Source organism: Macrobrachium nipponense, chromosome 15, assembly GCF_015104395.2.
Source record: "Macrobrachium nipponense isolate FS-2020 chromosome 15, ASM1510439v2, whole genome shotgun sequence".
Taxonomy (NCBI): Eukaryota; Metazoa; Arthropoda; class Malacostraca; order Decapoda; family Palaemonidae; genus Macrobrachium; species Macrobrachium nipponense.
The window spans coordinates 93188649-93208575 of record NC_087208.1 but is presented as its reverse complement, the minus strand read 5'-3'; the positions used below and the strand labels follow the sequence as shown (position 1 = coordinate 93208575).

Below are 19927 nucleotides of genomic sequence, written 5' to 3'. Positions count from 1 at the left end.
ATATATATATATATATATATATATATATATATATATATATATATATATATATATATATATATATATATATATATATATATATATATATAATATATATATATATAATAAATATATATATATAATATATATATATATATATATTATATATATATATATATATATATATATATTATATATATATATATATATATATATATATATATATATATATATATATATATATATATATGTAGTTGTGAACTTCGTGAGCAACTATGTTCCCGAAAGACACGTGGCAGTTATTAATCATGACAGAGCGGTTGCTATATTTGATGGTTGTAGATGCAATGCGTGGCCGTTGTAAAGTACAAGTTAACCAAAGACCGAAAAATGATAGACGTCGGGAAAATGAATATTTGAATGAGAGGTTCTTCTCCGATATTTGAAGCAAATTTTGGCAAGAAAGAACAGATTGCTGTCGAGGCATACGATGTCTGTAATATATATATATATATATATATATATATATATATATATATATATATATATATATATATATATATATATATATATATATATATATATATATATATATATATATATATATATATATATATATATATATATATATATATATATATATATATATATATATATATATATATTACAGACATCGTATGCCTCGACAGCAATCTGTTCTTTCTTGCCAAAATTTGCTTCAAATATCGGAGAAGAACCTCTCATTCAAATATTCATTTTCCCGACGTCTATCATTTTTCGGTCTTTGGTTAACTTGTACTTTACAACGGCCACGCATTGCATCTACAACCATCAAATATAGCAACCGCTCTGTCATGATTAATAACTGCCACGTGTCTTTCGGGAACATAGTTGCTCACGAAGTTCACAACTACATACGGTAGTACAGAGCGAAGTTCCAGATCACAGAATATAAAATAAAAGTTCTAATTTCCTCTCATTTGGATAACAACCTGGGATTCCCAGGGGCTCCCTGGACGCTCACATTTCAACTAAAGACGAAGGGGTAATGAAATCACAAGGACGGGAAAGGCTAGAAAAAATATAGTCGATCTGAAAGATAGAAGCTTTATATATTACATCATTCGGACAACGCCCACTTCTTCCCCCTCGGGCCTAGAAAACGCTGGGCAGGAAGGCCCCCCCCCTCAACAGTATCCATGACGTCTTGTTTATGATTGGAAAGAAGTATGAGATGACGGCCGATCAGCAGCATCCGCTCTGAAGCCAGGCCCAAAGAGGAGTCTGGTGGATCCTTTTCACGACGTTTTTCTACGCTAATAATGCAACGCAAATCCCACTTGGCCAAGTACATCCGGGGATTTGGCACGTCCTCTGCGGGGTTTGGTTTTATCCGGAGTAGAGGAAGTCCCTGGAATGAAGGAATGTGTTGCAGGATCATAATGCCGCTCTCTCTCTCTCTTTCTGTTAGATTAGATTAGGTTAGATTATGAAATTTAGGTCATGAGGACCAAGCGCCGTAACCCATCAGGGTATTCAGAGCCGTAATGAAGGCCTCTCTTTCTGATGGGTATCTCGAGTAACAGATTATGAAATTAATGTTACGGTATCGTGCCAAGTTCATTTCCAAGCTAAGTGTATTTTGCACCATGCATAAACAAGTCTGATGTCATAGGGATGTGGTCTACTTTCCTCTTGATTACAGTGTATTCATGTCTTGGAAATTCGTGGTTTAACAGTGGATGAAACTAAGGGTACAACGAAAACAAATTAATTACGTGTGGCAGTTTATGAAGCTATTTGGTTCACTGCAGATTCTCCCAGTGGATGAACGCAATCATTGTGGTGGTTTCTACACGTTACTGTGATCTATATAATAGCAATTCTTTATCTTTTAAACTGCTTAGTGAATTGTGGGAGGTATTTCCTATTAAACTCTTGTCTGAATAAGTACCTCAAATTTTCTTATAGATACAGAATGAACCTCAATGCTTGCTAAGCAGAGACTATAATTAATTATTCTACTTTCTATGTCATCTGAATGTCAAGAAAACCACACGTGTTCATGAAAGTCTGACCCAACCTCCTGTCGACGACAAAACCCCGTCAGTCCACTTACATATACCTGGTGTAGTTGCCTTCTTGTCGAGGCGCGTGAGGCTGTTGCCCCTCCGTCGTAGGGGGGCTTTGGCACCGGCCTTCGCCGCAACCTTAGGCGACCGGAGGCCGGAAGCGTCGCCCTCGCTCGAAGACGCAGATCCGACTCGGCGGCGGCGGGCGGGGGGGAGGGCCAAGGCCGCCAAACTCGAACGACGCACCGGAGGCTTCTTGATTGGTCTGGAGGAGAATGAATGGCATGTAAGGGTTCTTACAGAAATGGCATGTAGGGGTTCTTACAGAAATGGTACGTAGGGGTTCTGTATCCTGGAGATAAAACTTTATAGTACTTTTTAGTATATCTCCAACTACCTCCTGTTACTTCTTTCTAACGAACCTTACTATTCTGTGGAAGCTGGAATTCAAAGTCAGTGGTCCCTTTTGTGGGCTTGTTCCATAAAATAGGGTTCTTCATCTTCTGAATAATGATGATAATGAACGGTTCAGATTCTAAGGTATCGGGGTTAGATACTTTAGTAGACTCACATCAACCGTGCATTTGATGTCTTGGCCAGTCCCTTACGACGTTCCTGATTGGCTGTTGATAAGCCAATGACAGGGCTGGAATCTCTCAGTCTCTCTCGAGAGAGTTCACATGGGCAGGATGTATGTTTCAAATCTCCTGAGGGATACTTTTGAAAGACGTATCATCCCTCAGGAGAGATGGAACGTACATCCTGTCTATGTGAACTCTCGAGAGAGACAGAGTTTCCAGCCCTGTGATTGGTTTATCAACAGCCAATCATTAGCGTCGTAAGGGACGGGACTAGACATCAAATGCACGGTTGATGTGAATCTACTATAGCCTTATCTACGGTAAGATCATGATGCTCAAACATTTTCTGACAAAGAGAGAAACAAAGACTTCTAGACATACCTACATATCTCACTCTGGGTTACATTTCCTCCTCGTTCTTCTTTTAACAATGACATCAAAATTGATCCTATATCTTGGCCCTAAAGTACAACAAAGACAAAAGTGGTGTACGTTGTTCACACGAAATGTCAGTCGTAGAAGCACAAACGAAATTCCACTCGAGAAAGCACAAACAAACGGGGCTGAGGGACAGTTCACATGACACTTGAGACAGCGTGACTCCTCAAATACTTCTCATAAGCGAACAAGATCAGGACGGTTAATATGAATCCAACTTTTGGCTGTCAAATGACAGCTCAAACATGGTCGACCTTAAATATTTCACTTTACAGCTGCAGAATCGTATTTGCCTCTTTATTTCAATAGAATTGATTATCATTAATTAGTATCACTGACCAACCAAATCACTCTGTTCAAATTGAAAACTTTATGGTGCAAGGGTTACTGTTGCATTTTTGGTTTTAATTCTAACTGCAACAAGGGTACTGGGATTACTAAGAGATGTTGATGGAGCAGCCGTAGTAATGATATTAATGTTTGAAAAATAAAGGAAAAATGTGTGAAGAGATGATTTCCATCGCACACATCAAACATAGTCAAGAATTAGAGAAAGGAATTTTTCTGAATGCTCAGTGAAAAATACAATTACATATTTTATGTAGGATGCGTTGGGTATTTATCGATTCCGAAGGGTCACCGCTGTCATTATGAGCAAACTTTGTCTCAAATTGTAACACTGTCCAAAGCACAGGTCGCGGTATTTTGCGCTGAAAATCACACGTGAGATGCAAAGCACACACAACACTTGACTGAAGACGCCCACTGCTATTTTTATGTCAACAAAAGGCGACACACTTGGCATTCCTTCTTACCTTGACACGGTTCAACAGCACTTCACAGAGTATTCAACATTCACCACACTTAGCTGCGACATACGAGTTCCGTCGCAAAATTGCCATTCTGATAATAGTGCTTTTAATGCAGATAAAAATGCTCCACTTACGTATACATGCGGCCGATTTCATGACAAAAGCGCAACTGTGTGAGAACTTGCGCTGCACACCCGGTGGAATCAGATCCTTGTACAAAAAACCACAGTTTATCGAAGTGACCCGATTGACGTCAAACTCAAGAAACACAGAAGCAAGCAAGCATGCGGTGAATGCCGTGCAGGTATGTGAGTTTGCGTTCTGATCCCGCAGTGAAATTTTTTTTTTTTTTTTTTTTGTTTTTTTTTTTTTTTTTTTTTTCCGCGCCATACCAACCTAGCTCTGGTGGAGGGGCTCTCCAGGTGAAGGCTGGCCACAGACAAGTTATCATCGCTGGGGCATGCCAGGGATCTGCAACCGATCAAGGAGGGATCCAAATCATGCCACGAAAGATTATGATGACCTCAGTGGTCATCCACCATCTCAGGTGAGAACCTCACAGATTGGCGTAGACTCTGAGTCTAGCTATAGTCAATGTTGCCGTTTTTTCTTCACAACAGTGGCTTTTAGCAGAGTCGCCATACGCGGTTCTTTTCTTTTTAAGTTAGTTATAATTTAATGGTTAGAGTGTGGAAAATTTAATGGTTAGACTGCATATTTTCTGATGTAGAATTATTTTCCGTGACGTAAATAAACTACACGTGACTAGCTTAGCATAAAGTATTTTTGACGAAGAAAAATAAATGGATTTCAATACAATTAATTTGTATAGATAAGCAGGAAATGTTTTATAACTTTATTTTCATAATAAAACATAAAAAGGCAAATTGAAGAATTTTATTCCTCAGCACTGTGGCTGTGGTCAGAATATGCACGGAGGGTTGCCAGATGTCACTAGAAAGCCACACTAGTAGACGAAATTCCTCAAAACGGCAACACTGGCTATAGTATATCTGCCAGATTCGATGGTGACCAACAGGAGGTTCTGGAACCACTCTGTCCACTGAGGTTGTCCTGGTTCTTACTCTTTCCTTGTACTCGTTTCAACTGATGATTTTACATATCCATGTATCCACCATCTAAACATGCTACCATGTATATGTGTAACTTAATCTTTAAGTGGCAAATGAATCATCTAAGCATGCTGTTAACAGCTAAATGTCTCGTCTTTCCAAGCTAGTGAGCTTTGATTAGTATACCTAAGTGAATCATTAACACTAAGGGCTACTACAAGATTATGTAAACTGCATCCTTCCTTTCATACTGATTGAGTGTGATTACTTTCTATCATCATCAGTTCTACAGGAACTTGTACCTCTAGAACGATTCATACTTTGCAATATTAAAATTAAGTAGCATAGGAATATTACTGCATTCATTACTTGTTAGTGATTACAAGCACATGTAAAAACAATGATTATCTACAACATCAGATGGATGTCTTATTTCCTAAACATGCTCACGTATTTTAACTAGTTAACAAAGCTATATAAGAAAAGCACAAGAATAAAAAACCTTACAGCATATTTTATCTAATAAAACGTTATCGAATAATTCTACAGGATGAAGTTATCATGCCATATATTTATCATGCGGTTACTATACCTTTAAAAGTATATTTATGATATTTATAAAATATATTTACAGTGTCTGAAAGTATAAAAATTTCAAAATACCGGGAAGGATGAGGAAGATGGTTATAAATTCATTTTCATTTAAAATAAACCTTCCAAGGAAGTTCCATTTCGCCTGACCTAATAACTAAAAGAACGAGGCCCGATCCGACCTCCAGCTTACTTGGGACGCGAGCAAAATATTCCCCTACTGCGTAAGTTGTAAACGTTATATTCCTAATTTTTGACGTTACTCAAAATGTGATAAAATCTATGGTCAAACAGAGCCTTGTTTCACCATCGAAAATTAAAATGAATATGGTATATATTATTAGAAATAAATGTTTTGTACCATTTAACATTCACATTATTTATTCTTCAAATTTTCTTTCTAATAAATAAATCGTAATTATCGTATCCTAAAACTCCTGTAACTTTAACTCAACACGAAACCCTTTTTCAGACCTTTTTAGCCTTTCCGTAGACCTTTCCTACCCCCCTAAACAACAACAATAAAATAGTTTGTAGGTTTACTCCCCGAGTAAGCGAAAATAATGGATTCTGTACAGCTAAGAAGTTAATTTTCAGTGTCTACAAATCGCTGTAGAGAGCAGAATTTATTACAGCCTGTAAAAACTAGATGTGAAATAATAATAATAATAATAATAATAATAATAATAATAATAATAATATTATTATTATTATTAAATTACAAGCAGATCATAATTACAAAAGATACAGCCGCAACAATAAAATGTAGATGCAAAAATAATACTTGAGGTAGCGAATATAAAGAAATGTAAAAAAAGTATGATAACACTAGGACAAAAGTTAATATGAACACAATTACACATATATTCCTGTAACAAGCACAGAAAACGTAATCCCGCAACAAATACAAAACGTAATAACGTAAACATAGAAAACGAAATTACACAAAACAAACAGAAAACGTACTCCTCGCAACAAACATACAAAAAGTAATTATGTAAACAAACATACAACACGTAATTGCGCAAACAAACAGAAAACGTAATTCCCGCTACAAACATAGAAAACGTAATAATGTAAACAAACAGAAAACGTCAAACATCGAATCCTTCGTACCACTTTACTTTTAATCAGTAAGGAACTAGACCTTGATAAGGATGCACTGACCTTCTCCTGATTGTGTTGGGGAGTCCGGGCGAATCCGGAGAGTCCTTGATGTCATCGATGGCGTCGACGGAGGAGTGGCGGTTGATGGGCGTGAGTCCTTGGGAGCCGCGGCGTCTGAAAAGCCGCAGTAAGCAAGAATGGTAAAATACCCAGGATACGTCACTGGAAGGTCCTTCAAATACATTGAGTGTATTCAAAGGGCCTCAGGTCACAGGTGGGACGAGAAAAGAACAACGATTCTCCCTTCCGTCATAAAATGAAAATCACTACAATTAATTAAACAGGTACAATTTTCATTAAGCGTTTTCGTGGGATAGAGTTGAATTGAATATAAAATTTAGGCTAAAGGCCAAGCACTGGGGCCTATGAGGTCATTCAGCGCTGAAATGGAAATTGACAGTAAAATGTTTGAAAGGCGTAACAGGAGGAAAACCTCAAAGCAGTTGTACTATGAATCAAGTGTTAGAAGAGGGTGGAGAGTAAGATGGAAGGAAGAGAATATGAAAGGAGGATATGTAAAAAGGAACGAAAGTGGTTGCAGTTAGGGCCGAAGGCACGCTGAGAACCGGACCTTAAGTAATGCCTACAATGGACCACATAAGGTCCACTAACGGCACTACCCCCCTACGGGGTTCGTGGGATAGAATCCTAAATAAAGCAAAAGAAAGTCGAGCCACTCGACAGTAGGCAAGGATCGTCACTCTACTGTACGACCCCTTAGGAGGGTGGCGCCGTCAGTGCACCTCATGCGGCGCACTGTAAGCATTACTTAAGGTTTTGTGCAGCCTGCCTTCGGCCACTTAGCTGCAACCCCTTTCATTTCTTTTACTGTACCTCCATTCATATTGTCTTTCTTCCATCTTACTGTCCAACCTCTCCTAACAATTGATTCATAGTGCAACTGCTTTGAGGTTTTCCTCCTGTTACGCCTTTCAAACCTCTTTACTGTCAATTTCCGTTTCAGCGCTGAATGCCCTCATAGGCCCCAGTCTTTGGCCTAAATTATACATTTTATTCTACTGTAAGCAAGAACCATTATCACATGATCTTTCAAGAAGTGATAAAGAAGAATCATTATACCTTCACGAGCGTGAATCACTGGTTAACTATAAACAAGAATCACGAATCCTAATGAAGAAACACAAGGGAAGTTCATGAACCATTGGAAACAATGACCAAATTTGAGACGCGTGAGTCTACTCAAAACCAAAGGAACATCTGAATTTCTGATAAGCATCTTTTCAGGAAACTTACGAGACAAACCGGAACTATTTGACTAGTTTTACAATTCAATGGGAGGGATACTTATGGCAACAAAACTCATATCTATTGAAGGCAGAAAACAAGACCTGAATTGCACATTCAAATAAAATGTCTTATTGTTTAAACAAGTAAAAACATTTAGTCTGATGATGCTCAGAATAAATTTAACTTCGTTGTGGAAATGCTAACTGCCTTTGAATGTCTGCGGCTACAATGGATCTCTTGGAACAAACAAAAATTAATACTATATCATTAAGGCGCGGTTCGACCTCATTAGTAGAAGTGGACATGATAAAATCTCTAGCAGCCTTCAATGTCCAATGCAACTGAATTTCGAAAATAATGAACTCCATTTGACGATGGAAAAGACTAACTCTTACATGTATACACAGAAATATCAAAGTATTACTTAGTACCTCGTAGCCTGATATACAATAAAATCAAAATATCAGTAATATTAATTGAAGTAATAAAACAAGAAAATATCTATTGGCTATAAAACGGACACAAGGTTACTAGTTACCCACCTGGCCGCTCCCCCCACAGAGTTGGGCAGACTACTTTACTAGAAGTTCGAATATGTTCAAAAGTTGACAGATGAATCCCGAACATACACCAACGCAAGACTTTCCAAGAGCGAACTCGTCCCTCCCCTCGGCCAGGTGTGAGATGAGCACCAGACAGAACGAGGCCTTCACCCACCTGGCAATGATGGAGCTGATGTTCTTGAGGCCGTGTCGTAGCTCAGACGGATCTGGATCGGGTGAATTGCTAGGAAGGGCACCAGATATGGGCGGCAGGGAGGGAACGCGGGAACCGGCCGTACCAGGGGCAGAGGATGACGCCGAACTGATAGACAAACGCCCAAGGAGCCAGGACGATGCCCCGCGAGGGAAGCACCACCCGTGCCCGAGGGGGGTAAGGGAGTCAGACACGTGACACACTCAAGGGTCACGGACAGGACACCCTTATGAGGTCATGACTAGCAGCCTTCTTAGGGCATGGGTCATTTCCCCGACGTCACTCAAACCCACCCGACTAGATTCCCCTTCCAGTGAGGGTGTTGTCACTTTTGTTCCATTGAGTACTGGGTCTCGAAAAAGAACCTAACTGTGGTGATGATCAGTGAATGGGACTGTTGAGTCTTACAAGGGAGCCTGGCAACTGTCAGACCATCTCTGTAGCCTAGGACTTCTTTATCAAATAGGAACTCTTAGTTAAGATCTGAAATGCTACTCATGAATATCTCAACAAACTTGACAAAATGAGTGTGGATCACGATCTAAGTGGGTGTCCTATCCATAACTGACTTCAATAATTTCACGTAGAGTAACACAATGCAATAAATCATGTACATGCATACATTTCATTCTGCCATACACATAACAGCCGCCATTGACATGTTAGCATAAACCTTGACTATATCATCTCGGGTCAAGACCAAATGTGTCGTGACAAAAACATCAACATACTTGACTATGTACTCTAACGATGCGGTGCCTTTTTCATGACTGACATGCAGATATTAGTGGTATCACACAACTGTTTTGGCTTAGATTACTGTGCCCGGATTTAACCTAGACTTAACTACGAATAGAAACACTGACTGACTACGTGTGACTGAATAAGGATACGTGTGACTGAATAAGGATGGCTACGGTGAGGGGGACCTCAATCAAGAGGCAAAGCTTAGCTTGTTTTAGGGGACCAGAACGTGTTCCACCTCGCCTAGACTGAAAGATCATTCAGCTTCACAGATGACTATGAATGTCTTGACGATAGCCTTCTGTCCAAGCGATGTATGTATATTTGAAACAGTTCGTATAAAAAAACTACAGTGCCAAACGACGTATAAAGAGTAAGAGTTGGAGGAGCAGGAAGTGAAATGACCAGCTTTGTTCTGGCCTTGGAATCTACAAGCACATTATCCTAAGACGACTGGTACAAGCTGTCTACAATCCACTGCAAGATGCTACAACGATAAGAGCCCTCGACAGCCAATCCTCTAAGTCTACTGGGATTGGCTATCGAGAGGCACCAATTGGAGGGAGATGGTCGGGGACGTTTTTGGAGGACGTGGCACTACTGGGGGCCGATTTAGACTGCCCGGACACGGTGGGTGGCAGGGTGGGCACTTGGGAACTCGAGGAGGACCCTGGTCGGGAATTCTTAGGGGTCCGGGGCAGGGAGGAGGTGCGGGATCCTGGTGCCGAGGCTGGTTCGGAGGGGCGCCGCCGGTGGTTCAAGAGGTAGTTGCTGAGGCCGGACGAAATCAGGCTGCGGCGGTCCTGGCCTGAGACGCTACTGGAAAACGGCGGTGGGCAAGAGTGCAAACTGTCGCGATCCTGAGCCCGCGGAACTGCCAGGAAGACTCAGTGGTCACAGGTGACCTGATCTAACCCCACCCCTCCCCCCTTCTTTATACTTAAAACTCCTTCACCCTTTCCCTTCAGTGAGATCAAGGGACCTGCGTCTCGAATAAAGCTGTTCTCTCGGTCTTGGGGAACATCCATCTTTCTCTTTCGTTTCCTCACAAGTCTGACATTTGAGCCTTTTCGTGCAGCACATTCACGTCCAGGTCTTTCATCATGGTCTCTGTCATACAGTCTAGATAAGCATGCTTTCTGGATAATACTGGATGATTTCTCAATCTATGACGCCAAAACTCTACTTTGCCTACAGAAAATGAATGAATTGCGCCGCTCTCTCTCTCTCTCTCTCTCTCTCTCTCTCTCTCTCTCTCTCTCTCTCTCTCTCTCTCTCCTTTCGTAACATTTATTCTTTTGCTCTCTCCCCTCTCAATCATTCCCACTTTCTTTTTCTATTTGTTCAGACTTTCATTACATTTCTGTACAGGCATATTTCCTTAATGGGCTTGCTAAATGAAAAAAAAAAATATAAAAAGTTTAATCATTGTCAGTGAATAAATAAATACTTGTCATATTGAAATTGGCAGGAGTATCATGCGAATATTAATTCCTGGGAATATGTACCCGTATTTGACTTCAACACTGATACTTCTGTACTTAAACAAGGCGGTGGTTTTCCTACATCATAGAAACCTCACAAAAACATAAACTTCAATACAAAATAAAATCTCTTCTAAATAAACACGAAAAGTATGACACTGAAACACAATATCATAAAGACTTAAAATCATAAACTTTAGTAGAAAATCTCTTCGAAATAAACACGAGATGTATGACACTGAAATACAATATTATGAATAATTAAAATCAACACGAAAATTATGCCATTCAATACAATACTATAAAGGAAGATTGACAGAGTCCTATGAAAAATAAGAGTATTTAGACTTTTCTTTTTTTTAGCAGTACATGAAGGCAAAAGCACCGTGTGCATGTATGGAAAATTACAATAAACAAACGTGGAAATAAGAACATAGAGAGATAAAAGCAAAGCAAAACCGAACCATTATAAGAACCGACGCACAAGACAGACACAAATGTAGATGAATTCTCGTTCGTAACAAATCACATGAGGACAGACAGACAGAATGACAGACAGACAGGCAGACAGACAGACAGGCAGACAGACAGACAGGCAGACAGACAGACACACACACACAGTCAGTCAGGGAGACAAACAGGGAGAGAGAGAGAGAGAGAGAGAGAGAGAGAGAGAGAGAGACTAAACGAATTGAATGGACTGGAATGGAGGGTTCATTTAATTCAAAAAGTGCAAGAGAAGATGAGGTAAAAGTCAGAGAGAGAGAGAGAGAGAGAGAGAGAGAGAGAGAGAGAGAGAGAGAGACTAACGAATGTTGAATGGATGGAATGGATGGGTTCATTTTAATTCAAAAAGTGCAAGAGAAAGATGAGGTAAAGTCACAGAAAGAGAGAGAGACGAGAGAGAGAAGAAGAGATGAGAAGAGAGAGAGAGAACAACCTTATTCAAAACACACACAAAACGAGATATTTTTGACAGGCAAGGGGGAAAGGAGGCGTGGTCACTCGCCGAATCTTTTCAGTGATTTCACTCACTGGGCAAAGGTACCCATTTGAATCTCAGGTCTAACCCAGTGCCCCTAACATTATATCAGCCTGTGCTGGTGCGCCCTTAGCACAGTATGGGTACAAGGTATTTGACATCAATGGAAAAAATACATCTACAAGCATGGATTATGGTGCTCACTGTGAGAGAATACAAAAAATTAATACTAAAATAATTAAATGAATAAATAAATAATACACTGAAGTATTTGTTGCCTGTGAATTATGATGCTCATTGTGAGGCAACAAATAAATAATGTATCAAAGAAATAAATAAATACAACGAAGTATTTGTTGCTAACGAAGTGTTCATAAAATAAACAAAAATAACACGAACTTTATAATATTAATTAATAATAACTGAAATAACATGTTCGATATCATGATAAAGTAGGAAAATCATGGGATATGGATGGCAGCAACAGCAGCTACAAATGAAGACCAAATCTGCTCTAAGCCGTCAGCAATATTCCAAAGAAGAGTAATTTGGGAACGATTACCAATAACAAAACACTGCGACGTGACTCGTTGTTATACTATCACTAGAATATTCAACTGACTACACAGAACTACTTTAACAAATAGCCAACGTCCAAAAAATACCATGTAGGTACACTACAACAACGAATACGTATATTTTTTTGTGGTGAAATTGATAAATAGCTCATTTTTCTCTTACTGAAGAGAATCTATGGTTAGTACTGTCTATGATAAGTGTTCTAATAGAAAAGTGCTTTACAAGACATGGACTTCTAACCACTAAGACATGATTATCATAAGGCTAGTACTGTCTATGATAAGTGTTCTAATAGAAAAGTACTTTACAAGACATGGACTTCTAACCACTAAGACATGATTATCATAAGGCTAGTAGTACTACACATGGCGCCATAGAGTGGCGTCGCGTCGGTGTGTGGCGGGGGATGTGGCTTCCCATAGGTGTCCATTGTTTATAAGCTATGCCGAGCACACGAAGTGTCTGTGGCAAAAGCCACATATCCCCGCCACACACACAGACGCCACTCTGTGGCGCCACAGAGTGGCTCGTGTACTCCAGGCCTTAGGCTTATACGTCTGATACAGCCCTCTACAGCCTATAGTAGATTCACATCAACCGTTCATTTGATGTCTAGGCCCGTCCCTTACGACGCTCCTGATTGGCTGTTGGTAAGCCAATCACAGGACTGGAAACTCTCAATATCTCTTGAGAGTTCACATGGGCAGGATGTATGTTCCTGAGGGATACTTTTGAAAGACGTATCCCTCAGAAGTGGTGGAATATACTTCCTGTCTATGTGAACTCTCTCTCGAGACTCAGAGTTTCCAGCCCTGTGATTGGCTTATCAACAGCCAATCAGGAGCCTAGACATCAAATGCACGGTTGATGTGAATCTACTATAGCACAGCTGACACCACATACACTACAGTGGCCTGTCAGAAGGTTGCGTATACTGAACTTTGTACACTTGGATCTGAGCAATACCTGAAGAAGGGTGGCACTGGAAGACTGCAAGTCAGGCCAAGCAACAGCCCATTCACGGCCACAGGGAACCAGGAAAATGATAGAGATGAAATGAGAAAAAGCAGGAAACGAGGAAAATTACTGAAATATGAAAGAATAAAAACTTGTAGCAATAGTTAAAAAAAAAAAAATTGTAGCAATAGTTAGCAAGAAAAAAATTGTAGCTATAGTTAACAAGAAAACATTGTAGCAATAGTACACAAGGAAAAAATTACAGCAATAGGAAACAAGAAAAATATTGTAGCAATAGTTAACAAGAAAAAACTGTAGCAATAGAAAACAAGGAACAAATACAGCAATCGAAAACAAGAAAAAATTATAGCAATTCTTAGCAAGAAAAACTGTGGCAATGAGAAACATGAGACGGTTATAGCAACAGGAAACAAAAAATCAACATTGCGTTTTGAGGGACATAGGACGCGAGTCCATAAACAAAGGGAGAACAATAAAAATTGTTATATACAAAGAACAACACATCATCTCATCCGTCGCTTGAGCTGAGACCTGGCATTTTCTTAAAAATCTCTTAACCCTTTATGACAATATTTGATTTCAGGCTAGACTGTGTTTGTCCTTTAGGTGACAGCCAAACAGAAAGGCATCGTTGCCTCAAGTGGTCATCCATCAGCTTACAACTTTCCCTTGACTGAAACTGTCATTATGAACCAACGAGACACGTCCCAAAAAATGCACTTGTAAATATTTGATAAAAATTATAAAAAATATGAATGCAAAAAAATTAAACTGGGAAATTTAGTAGCCGATGCGAGATGAGTTTCCAGGCTTCAAAAGTTGAAAAGAATGAACTTTCTGGATAATTAAGAACGAAATATTTTCTTTTTAAATTAGAAAAAATTTTATATAAAAAAGTAAAACTGGGAAATTCAGCAGCCGAAGCGAGATGAGTTTCAAAGCTTCAAAAGTTGATAAGAATTGACTGTCTGGATAATTAAGATCGTAACAAACAAGGGAAATTGCAGTTCACGATACAAGAGGAAGATGAGAAGATGAAAGCAAGCATCGTCTGACGGGACACTAAAGGTACCACGAGTCAAAGATGTATATAAAAGAAATCTATCCTAAAGGTAAACTCGTGACTTGTCAAAAAAAGAAAAAAATAACCTCACACAACAAAACTTAAATACAAAGGAACATCATTAACGTATGAATTAACAGGTGCAGGAGGTAATACTGCTTTGAAGAACCAAGCTGAAAAAACTAAAATACAAATATGAAAAAAAAGACTAACGATGTATATACAGACATGAATATTGAGTGCTGTTTTTATTGCTTTACATTTGTATTCCTCTGCATGAAATACACGGAGCACATAAAAACGTTGGGCACATTCTAACAAATTAAATATGTAACAGCCTGCTGGTTCTGTTATACACACACACATATATATATATATATATATATATATATATATATATATATATATATATATATATATATAATCCTAATATGAATGGAATTCAGATGAGGCCCCGATACAGCACCTCGTAAAAATCAATAGACAAATATGTAACATAAATTTTGTTTTCATGCAGAACAAAGCAATAAGATACCAACCAGTACAGAAAAACACAGAATACTACTTCATCAAACAGACACGAGCTTACAACGATTTTATTTACACAACTGCAAATATGATTTGTCTTGGAAGGGAATGCGATATAAATTTAAATCATGACGTAACTCAAGAGGTAATCTAAAAGTTATTAATGTCTATTGGCCTGGAAGTACAGTAGTACACTTCTAGAATTCTAAATCAGTCAGGATCCTAACATCAACTAAGATTTCCTATGGTAGTCTCATTTTTCCCCAAAATATTACTTTCATCATTATCGTATCTCTTGAACTTTAACGTGTTTCTGGTAAAATGAAAAATGTTAAATTTTCCTTCAATCCGGAGTTTCCACATATATTTGGCCACGCTCATATTTAGTGAACCGATACAAACCAACGCAGGAGATCCAATCAGTCATATTTTGCATTATAAAATGATCCCAGGTAAGCATAAAGAATTCTACTCGTCATATGTAAAATGAACCATCTTCTACCAACCAAAAACGTTCGGAGAATTACGGCCGTCTTGTATCAGGTTCACAAACGTCTCAACTCTAAGATATTTGATCAAATTCTTAAAGGGTGTTGTTCATTAAAAAATATGGCTCTTAAGATTTACTGCTATCATCTATGATGGAGTACAAAAACCTACATCGTGGGAGCTGAAAGTTATCTGATGAAAAACTCTAACTGTTACCTTATTGCTTAACACTGCTAGTTTACAAACCCCGCAACCCAGATCCCTGGGACACGCCCCTTTTTATCGCCACGCCCCCCTTGTATCTATGAGTAAAATTCCTTCCTGGATTTAAAGGAAATTGAAAAAAGTTACGAATATAATTAATGAATTTTTTATTTTTCCCTAGGGATCGTGGGCCCCCTTGAAATTCCTGACGACCCCCTGGGTGGGGGGGTGGGGCCTGCCACCCCAGGTTGAGAACCACTGCATTAAACTGTTATATAAATGATCAAGTGGTTTGTGAAATTCAGGCTGTCAAGCCAACTTAACCAAGCGAGCTACGCCATTTTCAGCAAAACTGCATTAAAAAGAAGAAGAAGAAAAAAGGTGTCTGTATAACGAAGGACTCCATCCTCATCAGGAACCTACCTCAGGGGACTTCGGAGGCTCAAGACGCTCTCAGGTCTCCTTTCGTCGCCGAAGCTGTGCCGGCGTTGAAGCTTGTCGAAGAGTTTTTCCGGTTCTTTGTTGCTTTTAGAAAAGAGAGGCTTCGATGTAGAAGTTGGTCAAAACCGACTGACAGACTGACAGTTAAATATCTCACTAAACGCGAAAAGTGAAATGTTTATATCCACATATACGAAACTAAGGGAATGTGACATAAAAGTAACTAGACACAATTTATTAAGGAATCTAAATATTATACATGCCTATTGGAACTAAAATATGGAATTTGGGCCAGCACCTAAATGTTATAAATGCCTATTGGAACTCGAATATGGAATTCAGGCCAGCACCTAAATGTTATTAATGCCTATTTTAACTGGAATATGGAATTTAGGCCAGCGCCTAAATGTTATAAATGCCTAATGGAACCGTAATATGGAATTTAGGCCAAGCGCTGGGACCAATGAGGTCATTCAGCGGTGAAACGGAAAATGTTGGTGGGAGGTGGTTGGAAAGGTGTAACAGGAGGAAAATCTCAAAGCAGTTGCACAGTGAAACAATTGCTAGAAGAGGGTGGGAAGTCAGATGGAAGAAAGAGACTATAAACGGAGGTACAAACAAAGGAATGAAATCGGGAATTACTGTACACTCCTAGAATTCTAAAGCAGTCACTCTAATAATTTCTTCTATAAGATTCTCTTTAATTTTTAAAATAAATTTTGCAAATTCAATGATCGAATATTTCTTGAACTTCATAAGGCTTTTGGAATAACGGAATCTGGTGGTCATCATGATGACTGTGGTTCTAAATGAGAGAGGACGCTATTAAAGGTGTTACAGGCATGAACGTAAACAGCCTTTCCACACTAGATTAAAACTGAAACAATCTCCAGTAAAGTGTTAAAATCAACTGGCTTTACAAAACCAGTCTTTTCACTCTAAATTAAAACTTAAATCATAAACAATGCCAAGGATAACATAAAGAAAGGAAAGAATAAATGGGAAAAGTTTCAATACGCTTCCAAATACATTTAACTAGACATGAAAAAACTGACTTATTTCGTGGCCTTTCAGATCAAAGATTCCTCAGCAGACGCAATCAAAATACAACCGTAAGAACTGAGGAAAGAGAGGCGATAATCACTTGGGGCTGTTGATGGGAGGAAGTCTTTCGTACGAGGGTGCCCTCAGCGACTGCATGGACGACGACTGAAAGCAGGAGAAAATATACCATTAAAAACTAGATTTCAGAAAAAAAAAAACAATTTGTAGATCCATCTTCATCCGGTTCTACCCAAACTCATCAGTCTTACAAATCACCAAGCCTCTTAACACCCAAATTCATCAGTCATCACAAATCACCAAACCTCTAATACCCAAACTCATCAGTCATTAAAATCACCAAACCTCTGACACCCAAATTCAATCACAAACCTCTAACACCCAAACTCATCAGTCATCATTGAAATAAATCAATACAAACCTTCTAACATCCCTTCTCTCTTCCCAAAATTTAATCACCACCAAAGTAGAAACCTCTTAGCACCCAAATTCAATCACTAAACCTCTTAACACCCAAATTCAATAACGAAACCTCTTAACACCCAAAGTCAATCACCAAACCTCTTAACACCCAAATTCAATCACCAAACCTCTCAAAGCCCAAAGTCATCAGTCATGAACTCACGAACGTCAAAACTCTTAAAACTTTGTTCCAGAGAAAGCAAAACTCACTCTTAAGAGCTGGTTGATATCATTCATGTATCTGACATCTCTGTCGTTGCTGGTGTACTGCAGTTCCATCTGGTAGAGGGAGTAAAGCTCCTGCAGTTCGGGTGGCATCGTTGGAGTCAGTTCTGCAGAGTTGGAAATGCATTCAATTCAAGGTCACAAAACTGGAGGATAAATTCTTGGTGTACTGTTTTGGTAGCTGAGAACTGTCGGATACAAAAGACACATACAAACGTTCCTCCACTTCTGACCTTTCAAGTTACGACCTTTTAGGTTACGAATTTTCAAGTTACGAACTTTCAAGTTATGAACTTCCAGGTTACGAACTATCAAGATACGGACTTTCAAGTTACGACCTTTCAAGTTACGAATTTTCAAGTTACGAACTTTCAAGTTACGACTTTTCAAGTTACGACTTTTCAAATTACGTACTTTCAAAGTTACGAACTTTTGAGTTACGACCTTTCAAATTACAGCCTTTCAAAATTTACGAACTTACAAAAGTTACGAACTTTCAAGTTTTGAACTTTTAAGTTAGAATTTTCGAGTTATGACCTTTCAAGTTACGACCTTACAAAAAGTTACGAACTTTCAAAGTTACGACCTTAAAAAGGTTATGGACTTTCAAGTACGAAACTTTAGGTTACGACTTCCAAGTTATGAACTTTCTGCGAAACACACAACCGTGATCGTAAATTAATACTTTACTTTATTATCATCATACTTTGCTTAATGTATTTAGGTTTTATGTATCATTTGTATCAATAAAATACTCTACAAATTACAGTACAGGGCTAGCATTGTGTTTTAGTGTGAAAAAACATAAAACAGTATGGTACATATTGACTCCGAGTGTACAAAGTTGGACTTGCAAACAAATCAAGATACGAACAGCCTTTCGTAAATAAGTAGAGGAGCGTCTGCATACATCAACACCATGAGTCTGCAATGGAGAATCCAATCCACAGTCACGTATGGGTACATAGTACATTCAAGAATACATCCCACCAGGGAGCTTTCTGGAATCTGTTCGAAAGCCCTCCCTAAGAGATTGATTTCCGAATGTAGTATGTGCCCATACGCAACTGAGGATTTCTTTCTTCAAATACATCGAGCACTAACGACTTACGGACAACAAAAACACCATCAAGATTACCAATAATGATAACAATGATCACCATTATATGGGAAGGGATATTATGTAAATAGGTAAATTAGGCATTGCTAACATATGCAAATGATGTGAATAACACATTTAAGGAGGTTGGTGGAGAAGAGAATACACTGCAATATGTGACACAGAGGCATTTTTAAAAAGCTGTATTTCACTTCACATTTACAGATCTAAACGCTGATTAGAATCATTGAACGTGCTCTATCTCATACCAGAGAGCATAGGGATTTATCCAATACACTAACGCAGGAAGATAATAAAGTATATTTTTGAGGGAATTTATCAAGACCTCGTATCTGTCACCTAGTATCCTGTATGTTATCTTCACCACACTAAGAAAAATGGCTTCACTTCTTCCAACTATTTTTATTCGACTCGGGTAATTCAGCAAGAAATATCAGCAATTTCTGTATCATTTCTCCAAGTGTTTCTTTGTTTGTATGGTGTTTACTCAGCAACGGGCTACTCAGCAACGGGACCAACGGCTTTACGTGACTTCGAACCACGTCGAGAGTGAACTTCTATCACCAAAAAATGCACACCTCTAACCCGTCAGTGGAATGCCCGAGAATCAAACTCGCGGCCACCGAGGTAGCAGGCCAAGACCATACCGATCACGCCACTGAGGCGCTCGAGTATTCCTCTGTATTCTCAGATTGATATAGCCTGACGATATATGTCACTGAAATCATCACAAAAATCACCAAATTTTCTGAACAAAAAAAGCTTCACTTCACCACAGGGTTTAAAATATTCCTGGCACAATCACAGAAACAGCTTCTCCTTCGGAAAGAACATTGTGGTCGCTCGTGG

The 19927-nt window shown here is 38.8% G+C and overlaps 1 protein-coding gene across 4 annotated transcripts; it reads right to left on the bottom strand.

Annotated features, from left to right (window-relative positions):
- Window positions 1-1155: 1155 nt before the first annotated feature.
- LOC135195100 (kinesin-like protein KIF19) lies at window positions 1156-18065 on the bottom strand (the record flags this gene model as incomplete). 4 transcript variants are annotated; one of them, XM_064221478.1, is given in 9 exon segments in its annotated part: window positions 1156-1390; window positions 2099-2316; window positions 4279-4353; window positions 6714-6827; window positions 8679-8825; window positions 13473-13496; window positions 16192-16293; window positions 17354-17418; window positions 17944-18065. In XM_064221478.1, coding segments are annotated over 9 exon segments (962 nt in total), but the record flags the coding sequence as incomplete, so codon positions are not given.
- Window positions 18066-19927: the final 1862 nt, after the last annotated feature.